The sequence below is a fragment of the Oncorhynchus clarkii genome, chromosome 4 (assembly GCF_045791955.1).
Source record: "Oncorhynchus clarkii lewisi isolate Uvic-CL-2024 chromosome 4, UVic_Ocla_1.0, whole genome shotgun sequence".
In the NCBI taxonomy this organism is placed as follows: domain Eukaryota; kingdom Metazoa; phylum Chordata; class Actinopteri; order Salmoniformes; family Salmonidae; genus Oncorhynchus; species Oncorhynchus clarkii.
The window spans coordinates 63,089,673-63,102,705 of NC_092150.1; the positions used below are offsets into that span (position 1 = coordinate 63,089,673).

The window sequence follows — 13,033 nt, forward strand, 5'->3', positions numbered from 1 at the left end:
TGAAAACTCTAGGTAGATAGTTTGGTCTACAGCTTATCATGAGATACTCTACCTCAGGCGAGCAAAACCTTGAGACTTCCTTAGATATTGTGCACCAGCTGTTGTTCATATATATACATAGGCCCCCGCCCGTGTCTTACCAGAGGCTGCTGTTCTGCCCTGACGATGCAGTTAATAACCCGCCAGCTGTATGTTCTTAATGTCGTCGCTCAGCCACTACTCGCTGAAACACAAGATATTACAGTTTTTAATGTCACGTTGGTAGGATATACATGCAGGATGGAAGGCAAGGGCAGATTAGCCACTCGTCGCCTGATCTTCGCAAGGCACCCTGATCTTTCCACACAAAGTTCAGTTTCCTTCTCCAGCGAATCACAGGGATCTGGGCCTGGTCGAGTTTCTGTAGTAGTATATCCCTCCCGTCCGACTCATTGAAGAAGAACTCTTCGTCCAGTTTGAGGTGAGCAATCGCAGTTCTGGTGTCCAGAATCTCTTTTTGGTCATAAGAGACAGTAGCAGTAACATTATGTACCAAATTAACAACGCAAAAAAACTAACAAAATAACATGGTTGGTTAAGAGCCGATAAGACAGCAGCCCTCCCTTCCAGCGCCATCATAAACTCACTTAGTTTGTATCGTTGTTGAGTTAGAGTTCTTAAGATTCAGGTAAAACAGATCAGATTACCACCACACAGTAATTAGAATGAAGTTAACACAATGTTGCCATGGTTCCTCCTGGCACCAGAGGGTGGTAGAGACCGCCCTAGAGACTTTTATTGGACTCAGGTGTGTCTTATTATTTCATGATTGTGTCTCTGTTAAAAGAGGTGTGTTTTCTGTGGCCTTTTGCAGAAGCTCGAATTGTTTCCCTTGTGCGTTTGTTTCCTGAGTGAGTTTTCGAGACGTAGTGTTTGTTGTTTTTCAAGTGTACTGGGATCCTGCGGCTAACGTATCTCAGTAAAGCATTATGTTTATCCTTAACCACTGATTCCTTGTCTGGTCTCTTCTTTGCACCTGGTTCCAACCTTACCACGTCACAGCGAGCTTCTGCCACAACATGGACCCAGCAGACATCACCCATATCCGGAATGTGGTAGCCCACCAAGGAGCACTGTTAGGACGGCAGCAAGAACAGCTCTCCCAATTCTCCGGGACCCTTCGGGCACTTGCCAAGTCCCTCCAACCACGGCACGGCCCCAACCCAGAAGGGGCCAATGCCCATGTCTCATCGCCCAGTGCTACAGATGTCATTGTGGTTCATCCAGGGAACCTGCACCGGGAACCCAAGATCCCAGCCCCTGAACGGTATCACGGCCACCCAGGAGGATGCAAGGAGTTCCTCACCCAGTGTTCTCTGGTGTTCGAGCTACAGTCTTTCTCGTTTCACACCGATCGGGCCATGATCGCCTACATCATCTCTCTACTATCGGGCAAGGCCCTGGCATGTGCAATGGTGGTATGAGAACAGCAGCCACCATCTTACAGGTCCTTGAGTTCTGCACCCTTGCAGCTGAGAGTGGGTGGAATACGGAGGCACTCGTTACCACTTTCCACCAGGGTCTGTCTAACTCCATCAAAGATGAACTAGCCGCTCGGGAACTGGGAGAGGACCTTGAGTCCCTGATTGACATCCACATCCGGAAACGGGTGAGACAATGCCCTTTTGACAGCATTCCAGCATTCCGGTTTCCTGAACACACCAAGCCCACCGAGCCCAGTATGGAGGATCCCATGCAGCTGGGTTGCACACATCTGAGCCCACAAGAGCATGACAGGTGAATGCGCGAAGGCTGCTGCTTGCCAGGACAGGGGGAGACCCTGACGAGCTGTGCAGGTACCTTCCGGCTACCCAATCACCATCTGTTACTACCCGCAACCCTCCACTGGGACAACCATAAGCACCAGATTCCAGCTTTTGTGGACTCTGGGGCCGTGGATAATTTCATTGATCAAGACTTCGCCAGAGTTACAGATCCCCTGCGTGAAATGTCCAATCCCTCAGCAGATTCAAGCCCTCGATTGATGCCCTATTGGCTCCGGTCAGGTGGAATATCAGAACAAGCCCATTCTATTGCAGGTTGGGGTGAAACTCTGAGACTTAGTTTTCTGTTGATCACTGCTCCCGAGAACCCCCTTATCCTAGGGTACCCCTGGCTAGTGCTATATAACCCACTAGTTTCCTGGTCCATGGGACACCTACTAGACTGGGGTAAGTCTATGTCTAAGACCCCCACCAAGAGCCTCGCCATTTCCTCCTGCATCCCTTGAAGACCAAGACTTTTCCACTCTCCCTCCCAAATACTTTGACCTCCAGGAGGCTTTCAGTAAGAGGCAGGGCGCCACCCTTCCCCCTCGCCGTCCTTATGACTGTGCCATAGAACTCCTACCCGGCACCACCCCTCCCTGGGGTCGTCTGTACTCCCTCCTGACCTCTGAAGCAGCAGTCATGGACAATTACATCAGGGAGTTGCTGGAGGCAGGTTTCATTCGCCCCTCTACATCCCCTGCTGGTGCAGTCTTCTTCATGGGTAAGAAGGATGGAGGCCTGTATCCCTGCATCGACTACAGAGGGCTGAACCAAATTACGATCCAGAATCATTACCCCCTACCCCTGATGACCTCCGTGTTGGAGTTGGTCCAAGGGGCCCAATTCTTCACCAAACTGGACCTTAACAACGCTTACAATCTGGTGACAATCAGAGAGGGAGATGAGTGGAAGACTGCCTTTAACACCCCTAGTGGCTACAATGAGTATTTAGTCATACCCTTCGGATTATCAAACTCACAGGCAGTCTTTCAAGCATTGGTCAATGACACCCTTAGGGATATGTTGAATCGGTTCGTCTTTGTTTACCTCAACAACATCTTGATCTTCTCCAAGACCCTTCTGGAACACATAATGCACGTCCGCCAAGTCCTGAGAAGCCTCCTGCAGAGTCAACTATATGTCAAGATAGAGAAGTGGGAGTTCCACGTATCCAAGGTTTACTTCCTGGGTCACATTATCTCTACCGCAGGCATCCAAATAGACCCCGTAAAGATTGAGGCGGTCACCGACTGGCCCCGTCCCACCTCAATAAAGCAGGTCCAGCTTTTCCTCGGGTTTGCCAATTTTTACAGGTGTTTTATATGCAACTTTGGTGTGGTGGCACCTCTCACAGTCCTGACCCGCAAGTCCCAGACCCGTTTTTTCTGGACCCCCAAGGCTGACAGGGCATTCATGGAGCTCAAGGTACATTTCACTTCTGGACCCATCCTCGTTCATCCTGATCCAACTCGTCCCTTTGTGGTGGTGGTGGCAAGGGTGGTCCTTTCACAGCGGAACGAGGAGGACAAGAAACTGAACCCATTTTCCTTTCTCTCCAAGTTATTCTCGCCAGCGAAATGCAACTACGATGTAGGCAACCAGGAGCTCTTGGCAGTTAAGTGGGCTCGAGGGGTAGAGACACTTTTTGGTGGGGGCACCTCATCCTTTCGTGATCTGGACGGACCATAAGAATTTGGTCTCCATTCAAGAAGCCAAGAGGTTGAACGCTCGCAGGCTAGGTGGGCTCTGTTTTTTAACAGGTTCCGTCTCAAGCTGGTAAGGACCAGTCCATGCTTTCCCCCCACACCTGCTCCTCCGCCCCCTCGACTTGTGGATGACTGCCTGACCTACATGGTCCAGCATCTGTTGGAGGCTTGTCGGGTCCGATGGACCCTGCAGTACCTGGTGGACTGAGAGGGCTACGGTCCTGAGGTGCGGGCGTGGGTGCCTGCCGGGACATCCTGGGCTGGGTCTTGTTAGAGACTTCAAACAACTACGTGGTGGTCATCATGACTCTGCGGCTGGAGCCGCTTCTAGAGGGGAGGATACTGTCATGTTTCCTCCAGGCACCAGAGGGGGACAGAGACCGCCCTAGAGACTTTTATTGGACTCAGGTGTGTCTTATTATTTAATGATTGTGTCCCTGTTAAGAGAGGTGTGTTTATGTGGTCCTTTGCAGAAGCTTGAATTGTTTACCGTGTGTGTTCACTTCCTGCGTGATTTTTCGAGACTTGGTGTTTGTTGTTTTTTTCAAGTGTACTGTGATCCTACGGTTACCGTATCTCAGTAAAGTATTATGTTTATCTTTAACCACTGATTCCGCGTCTGGTCGCTTCTCTGCATCTGGGTCCAAACTTACCACGTCACAAATATAGCCCCCATAAAAGAAATGTGTACAGCTGTATATTCACTTGTTTGACATATCAGTGGAAAAATGCATCTTAATTGCTGCCTATTCCTTTAACTTCGAGAACTGATTCTTGACCACGTATATCCTGCTTCTCCATTTAACAGGGGATGTGGTGACAAATTTACAGGAGATAATAAAACCCATAAACCTGCAAACAAATCTCAAATTAACTTTTTTAGACAGAAATCTCCACGTGTTGATTGACTATTGCCCTTGTGCCGAGGGCTGCCTCCTTGCCTCCCCTGGCCAAGCAAAGTGAAAGGAATAGCACCAATTACTGCGGCTGCCTCTTCACTGAGTTGTGACCTATCATGGGTAATAGACTATTATGATGATAAATGAACCCATCTCGGTAGCGCTTGCCTGAGTACACACTTCAGCACTTTCTCCCAGTGAGGAGCGGGGGCCATTACCCCTCGCCTTCAGATTGACAAGGCCGACGGAGCGCCAAGTGCCCAAGAGAATATGCATGGGTGGGTGCCAATGATTGTTTTACCCATATGAATGTATTTATTTACTGTGTGTGTGTGGGGGGGGGGGGCTTCATTTGTGGGCTGGGCCCCCTGTACGAGGTAGTATTCACTGGGGACCTATAGACTAAAGACTGAGAGAGCGCCACCTATAGGATTCTAACAGAGCTCTGAGTAGACACTGTTATACTGTACTCCTCTGTCCCACTTGACAGTTGAGAGGAGGATATTCAGCCACTCCTAGCCTGTCCCAGACTGCAGCTCCAGACTGCATGCTGTGGCTAACACACCGTGGTCGTCCCTCCACTCCCTCTACTCTACTCTACCACACTGCAGGGGCAGAGGCTGCAGGGCACAAACGGCCCCATTTCCAGGCTCTGCCACTTAAATGTCTGATGAACTGCAACAAGGAAGCCTCCAAAGCTGTGTGCTCATTCAGCAGATACTGGAGCTTTTTTCATAAGTGGATCGTCTTTTGTTTGTGTGTTTGTTTAGAGTTTTTTTTTTTTTGAACAGAACTCTATTATAAATGTGTGGGTTGCTTAGAAACAAGATGTGTGCTTGCTTATACAGTACTTGCCAATTATTTTAATGATACTCCAACTGTTTTAGTTAAATTGCTTAGTTCTTCTGATCTACGTCTACCCCAAATACTTTAGAAAAACATGGCGGAAATGTTTCCATAAAGCACAGCAACCCAAACAAATGGTATTGGTTACAGTTGGACAAGCAAGTAGGGAAATTCTTGTAGCTTTTGAGTCAGCATTTAGTCTCTGCCCCAGATCTTTTCACTTTGGACTGTCTCATTGGGGCCAGTTAAAGTGTTCCCCAGATGTCCGTGTTTCCAAGCCCTAGTTTTGGATCATCACCCACTATGCACAAACAAAACAGGACCCCATATTGGAGACAGTCAGAGGATCTGAGCAGAGCCCCCTCTTTATAGCATTCCTGTGGGTGGCCGGTGGGAAAACACACATTGATGCCTCCTGGATATTAATGTCAACAGAGCCAGAGCTCGTAATGGGGGAACAGATGTCAGGATCTACGGGTTCCCGGGGTCACGGTGCGACTCTTCCCGGGGTCACGGTGCGACTCTTGTTTTCAGAAGCCCAGCGGAAGGTTGGATGGTCTGTTGTTCATTTCCTGAAAGATGGGCCCTGATTACCCCCTCCTCTGTTTTTGTCTTTCCCGCTCTCTCGCTCCATCTTTTGTCTGGGCATATTTGGTGTGGGATGGCTGGCAACTCTGTCTCTCGGTCTCTGTTTTAACACGGCCTCCCCTGTGATGTATAAAAGTGTATCCGAACCCCAAAGTCCTCTCTTCGCAGCGCTCTCTTTATTTGTCCTGTAACTCAATCTGTCCTCGTGTCGCAAAATACAATTTACTATGGTTGTTCAGAATCCGCCACTGTGCTCCAGTAGGATTGTGAGATATACGATTGTATCTGAGGAGCTCTTATGTTATGTTTCCCAGACAAAGACATCCTACTGCGACATGGATGGTTTATTGATGTGTGTCTTGTTGTGTGTTTCTGACGCTATTTACAGGAGGATCAGAACTTTGCCACGAGTGGTGTGCTGACGCATGCTTTTGCTCAGCGATGCCAAAACCAATGGTTTGACAACACAAATGAATAGATGTTGTGCTTTGGTGCTGCTGAAGTGAGCTCTGGGTGTATGTAGCTCCCTGCTGTGGCTGGTCTTCTAACCAGGGTGTGGATGGTGCTTTTATTTATTTATTTAACTAGGCAAGTCAGTTCAGAACAAATCATTTAAAATGACGGCCTACGCCATCCAAACCCTAACCCGGGTCAATTGTACGCTACCCTATGGGACTCCCAATCACGGCCAGTTGTGATACAGCATGGAATCGAACCAGGGCCTGTAGTGACGCCTCTAGCACTGAGATGCAGTGCCTTAGGCTGCTGCGCCACTCGGAAGCCCCATAGGCTTCTAACCAGGAACAACTCTGGTCCCTAGTTATATCCTATACAGGTCTCTTGGTCAGGGAAAACTCAGGGCCCCTCTGATAAGTGCTGAGTGGGAAGTGGTTTGCCCTCCAGGTCCAGTCTAGTCTTAGGTTCTCCCAGGTCAGATAACGACAGGGCCTTTTATTCAACACAGCAAAGCCCCACGAGCTCCCTGCTACAGCCTCAGCAGGGGGCCAGGAGAGGAAAAGAGAGCAGCTCAATAACACCAAGATAAGAGGGCCCCTTTCTAGCAGGAAAAACACAACACACATCTTTGCTTTGTTTGGAGAGCTGGAGCCAGAGGAGAGAAGATGAAGCAGAAAGAAAGAAAAACAAAGATACACAAATACAAAGGAGGTTAGACTGTCCTGGATCCGAGAATGTGTGCTCAACTGTACAGACAAGACGCCCTACATTTTAGGAATGCAGTCATCATTGGAACAAAACACACTTGTGGCTGTGGCAAACTAGGCATCCTAATCTTCAAGAGCACAGTGCCTGTAACTGTGTCCATCTTTAAGGATCTTTGTTTAAAAGCTGATTGTAATGCATCTTGTCTAGTACAGCCTCGTCAGTATTACTGCCAGGCATGGGTAGTGTGTCCCGCTATAAAAACCTGTCCCTTAACGATCATTACACACAGCTCGTAATGTCACCGAAGAGGAGTGGAGATTTGTTGGTGGTGTTGGGTCATTTCACACTTCACTGGGTTTTAAAGGGGACTCTAGATCATTTTAGCTAAGTATTATATCCAAGCTAAGTACTAAAGCAATAACTCCTATAACCCTCACTATGCATGCAGACCTAATCTTGGTCCTTGTCTTTACATGCTATTAAACTGTAAAAGTGCATTTGATGGCGGTAAGACGCTCTGTTCTATACAGTGCAAGTTATCATATACAGTCGTTATACACATACAGTTGAAGTCGGAAGTTTTACATACACTTAGGTTGGAGTCATTAAAACGTGTTTTTCAACCACTCCACAAATTTCTTGTTAACAAAATTTGTTTTGGCAAGTCGGTTAGGACATCTACTTTGTGGATGACACAAGTCATTTTTCCAACAATTGTTTACAGACAGATTATTTCACTCATAATTCACCATATCACAATTCCAGAGGGTCAGAAGTTTACATACACTAAGTTGACTGTGCCTTTAAACAGCTTGGAAAATTCCAGAAAATTATGTCATGGCTTTAGAAGCTTCTGCTAATTGACAACATTTGAGTCAATTGGAGGTGTACCTGTGGATGTATTTCACGGCCTGCCTTCAAACTCAATGCCTCTTTGCTTGACATCATAGGAAAATCAAAAGAAATCAGCCAAGACCTCAGAAGTTTTTTGTTGTTGACCTTCACAAGTCTGGTTCATTCTTGGGAGCAGTTTCCAAACGCCTGAAGGTACCACGTTCATCTGTTCAAACAATAGTACGCAAGTATAAACAGCATGGGACCACGCAGCCGTCATACCACCTAGGAAGGAGGCGCTTTCCGTCTCCTAGAGATGAACGTACTTTGGTGCGAAAAGTGCAAATCAATCCCAGAACAACAGCAAAGGACCTTGTGAAGATGCTGGAGGAAACAGGTACGTATCTATATCCACAGTAAAATGAGTCCTATATCGACATAACCTGAAAGGCTGCTCTGCAAGGAAGATGCCACTGCCCCAAAACCACCATAAAAAAGCCAGACTACGGTTTGCAACTGCACATGGGGACGAAGATCGTACTTTTTGGAGAAATGTCCTCTGGTCTGATGAAACAAAAATAGAACTGTTTGGCCATAATGACCATCGTTATGTTTGGAGGAAAAAGGGGGAGGCTTGCAAGCCGAAGAACACCATTCCAACCGTGGAGCACGGGAGTGGCAGCATCATGTTATGGGGGTGCTTTGCTGCAGGAGGGACTGGTGCACTTCACAAAATAAATGGCATCATGAGAGAGGAAAATTATGGTGATATAGGGAAGCATCATCTCAAGACATCAGTCAGGAAGTTAAAGCTTGGTCGCAAATGGGTCTTCCAAATGGACAATGACCCCAAGCATACTTCCAAAGTTGTGGCAAAAAGGCTTAAGGACAACAAAGTCAAGGTATTGGAGTGGCCATCACAAAGCCCTGACCTCAATCCTATAGAAAATGTGTCGGCAGAACTGAAAAAGGGGTGTGCGAGCAAGGAGGCCTACAAACCTGACTCAGTTACACCAGCTCTCTCAGGCCAAAATTCACACAACTTATTGTGAGAAGCTTGTGGAAGGCTACCCGAAAGATTTGACCCAAGTTAAGCAATTTAAAGGCAATGCTACCAAATACTAAATTAAGTGTATGTAAACTTCTGACCCACTGGGAACGTGATGAAAGAAATAAAAACTGAAATAAATAATTCTCTCTATTATTCTGACATTTCACATTCTTAAAATAAAGTGGTGATCCTAACTGACCTAAGAAAGGGAATATTTACTAGGATTAAATGTCAGGAATTGTGAAAAACTGAGTTTAAATGTATTTGGCTAAGGTGTATGTAAACTTCCGACTTCAACTGTATGAACACCCCTTGCACTATCTTCACAAGAGAATACAATTTGATTTTCCCCACCTATCTACACAACCTACTCCCCATTTTCTAAGTGAAATCATTTTTTAAAATAATTTTCCAAGTTAATAAAAAAATAAAGATGTATTGATTGCATTGTCTTCACACCTCGGGGTAATACTTGGTGGAAGCACCTTTGGCAGCCATTACAGCTGTGAATTATTTTGAAAATATTTGTACAAACCTTGCACAACTCTTACGGCCTATCGAATGTCTGCACCACCTTGAACCTTTTCACATTTTTCACATTTTCCTACATATCTACAAACCTACTTCACATATTCAAAGTGAAAGAAAGTTGTAGAACTAAAATATCATAATTGGATACGTCTCCACTCACTTGATGTAAGCACCTTTGGCAGCCATTACAGCTGTGAATAATTTGGAATAAGATTCTATAAACTGCACAACTGTTACGACAACATACAGTATATCCATTGTTTTTGTCAAAATTGCTCAAGCTCGTAAAATTTGGTTGGGAATCAGTGATGGACAGCAAAATTCGAACCCTTTCTCTGATTTTCAAGCAAATTTAAACAGGACTGAGACTGGACCATTCAGGAACACTCAACACCTTTGGGAAGCCATTCTGGTGTGTCTTTGGCATTATATTTTGTGTAATTGTCTAGCTGAGAAATACAACTTTATCCCAGAGTTAGGTTTGCAGAAGTCTAAGGAGGGTTTTCATCTAACTTTTACATGGGCTTTGCTCCTTTCAGATTCATTTTCATCCTAACAAACTCCTCAGTCCCTGCCAATGACAAGCATACCCATAACAGGAAAATAAAGAGATTTTTACTCTGTGTTGTCTTGTAATGGATTTGACCCAAACCAGTGGTTTTTAATTTAGGCCAAAATGTTAATTTATATGCTTTGTCGTCGTGCAGTATTACTTAACAGCCTTGTTGCAAACAGAATGGATGTTTTGAAATTGATTTTTTTTAACACAGGCTTTCTTATTTTCACTTTGTCATGCAGGCCAGTAATATGGACTGAATGAAATGTTATTGATCCCTTTGTATTTTCAAGTATTGTGTTGGCAGCATGATGTTATTGGTATGCTTGTCATTGGCAATGACTGGGCAGATTGTCAGGATGAAAATAAATCTGAAAGGAGCAAAGCCCAGGTAAAAAGTTAGAGGAAAACCCTCCTTAGACTTCTGCAAACCTAATTTCTGGGATATGACTAAAGAGTTAATCTGGGTGATTTTTCCACAAATAGACAGGTCTTTTTTTTCCCATGGTAGCAAGATCTTATCTATTCTTTCAGGATATGAATTAGAACATTATCTAGATCCTCTATGAGGCTGTGGAGGGATTCAAATTGTGGATTTAAAAGAAAACATTAATCATCAGCGTGCAATGACACTTTTGTTTTTAAGCCCTGGATTTCTATCCCCTTGATATTACTGTTGGATCTGATTTTTATAGCATTTCAATGGCCATAATAAATAGATATGCAGATAGTTGACAACCTTGTTTTACTCCACTCGAAAATTCCTGTCGTACTTATATATATATATATATATATATATATATATATATATATATATATATATATGTATTCCAAGTCAGCTATGAATACCAGGTCTGGTTTCTTGGATTTTTCATAGTGTTCTATTGTTTCCAGGACTTGTTTAATATCATCTCAAATTATCGTCCATGTAAAAAATCTGTCTGATTAGGATGAATAATATCTGACAATACCTTTTTAGTCCTATGCACTATTTATTTGCTAGAATTTTTGCATCACATATGTTGCCTTAAGAGTTGTGGAAAGTTGGTATAATCTTATTCAAAATGATTCACAGCTGTAATTGCTGCCAAAGGTTCTTCCACCAAGTATTAACTCTGGGGTGTGAAGAAATACGCAATCAAGACATCTTTGTTTTCTACCTTTAATTAATTCAGAAAATGTTCTGTAATATTTTTTTTCATTTTGAAAATTTGGAGCAGGTTGTGTAGATTAGTAGAAAAAAATGTGATTTATTTTACGGTGACAAAATTTGAAAGCTCTGCAAGGGGTGTGTAAACTTTCACTGTGCACAGTACATAAAATGTTGACTTCTGTTTGTTTACAGCTCCCAGCCTATGGAGGAAGTCTTGTCTATACAGTCTCATATGATGCAGGGGAGAAAGACCAGGACATCAGGGTTAACTCTTCTCCTAATGTCATAATAGAGGTAAGTGCTAATAGCCTCATTATGCGATTACATGTGTTAGGTTAGGTGCCAACACAAACTCCTTCATAGAGCAAGTGCTCCCATAGAGAATGTTGTTCCAAATAATGTTCAACCTGATTGGTCTAGACTGATCATGTGACATGTCCCATTTCAGTTTCAAAGATCCTTTCAGCATTTTTTGAAGTTCACTCCAGACATGTCTGAATGCTATGTCTGGTTTCATTTAAAAAGTGTTTTGGCGCAAAGCAATGTGTTGTGGATAATCTGTGTGTGTGCGTGTCTGTGTGTGTGTGTCTGTGTGTGTGTGTGCGTGTGTGTGCGTATGCGTGCGTGTGGGCTCATAGTGTTTGACAGCATCTGGCTGTCATTAGCTGATCCTCCAGAAATGAGCTCAGCTTAGTAGCGCTGCAGTCTTTTGTGTCCCATATGCGTTGTTTTACACATTCCTGCTGGTCCCCATGGCAGAGCTCTATCTATCTTTCTCACAGAGGGTATCTTTAAAAAATAATAATTATGAGGATAGATCAGCTATGAAACTAACAGACAGTTTAGTCTATAAAATAACATTAGTTGCACATTTCTGATCCCCTTTTTATTTATTTCCCAACACCACCCCTGGTTGGAGGACCAAGTGGAAAAAATAAAAAATAGTGAAGACATCAACACTATGAAGCAACACATATGATACCAAAAAAGGGTTAAACAAATCAAAATATAGATCAAAATATAAATCAATACAAATCAAATCAAAGTAGCCACCCTTTGCCTTGATGACAGCTTTGCACACTCTTGCCATTCTCTCAACCAGCTTCATGAGGTAGTCACCTGGAATGCATTTAAATTAACAGGTGTGCCCAGTTAAAAGTTCATTTGTGGAATTTATTTCCTTCTTAATGCGTTTGAGCCAGTCAGTTGTGTTGTGACAAGGTAGGGGTGGTATACAGAAGATAGTCCTATTTGGTAAAAGACCAAGTCCATATTATAGCAAGAACTGCTCAAATAAGCAAAGATAAACATCATTACTTTAAGACATGAAGGTCAGTCAATCCAGAAGATTTCAAGAACTTTGAAAGTGCAAGTGCAGTCGCAAAAACCATCAAGCACTATGATGAAACTGGCTCTCATGAGGACCGCCATAGGAAAGGAAGACCCAGAGTTACCTCTGCTGCAGAGGATAAGTTCATTAGAGTTAATTGCACCTCCGAAATTGCAGCCCATATGAATGCTTCACTGAGTTCAAGTAGCAGACACATCTCAACATCAACTGTTCAGAGGAGACTGCATGACTCTGGCCTTCGTGGTTGAATTGCTGCAAAGAAAACACTACTAAAGGACATCAATAATAAGAAGAGACTTGCTTGGTTCAAGAAACACGAGCAATGAACATGGAAATCTGCCCTTTGGTCTGATGAGTCCAATTTTGAGATTTTTGGTTCCAACCGCGGTGTCTTTGTGAGACGCAGAGTAGGTGAATGGATGATCTCTGCATGTGTGGTTCCCACCATGAATCATGGAAGAGGAGGTGTGATGGTGTGGGGGTGCTTTGCTGGTGCCACTGTCAGTGACTTATTTCAAATTCAAGGCACACTTAACTAGCATGGCT

The 13,033-nt window shown here is 44.3% G+C and overlaps 1 protein-coding gene across 6 annotated transcripts in view; it reads left to right on the top strand.

The window, feature by feature from the left end:
* The window catches only part of LOC139407080 (laminin, alpha 2), a 138,841-nt gene that overhangs the window by 45,753 nt on the left and 80,055 nt on the right, over nucleotides 1-13,033 (top strand). For all 6 annotated transcript variants that reach the window (XM_071150427.1, XM_071150428.1, XM_071150429.1 and 3 more), the window contains exon 13: nucleotides 11,329-11,430. In XM_071150427.1, the coding sequence (XP_071006528.1) occupies nucleotides 11,329-11,430 (102 nt within the window). The remainder of the gene's footprint in view (nucleotides 1-11,328; nucleotides 11,431-13,033) is intronic.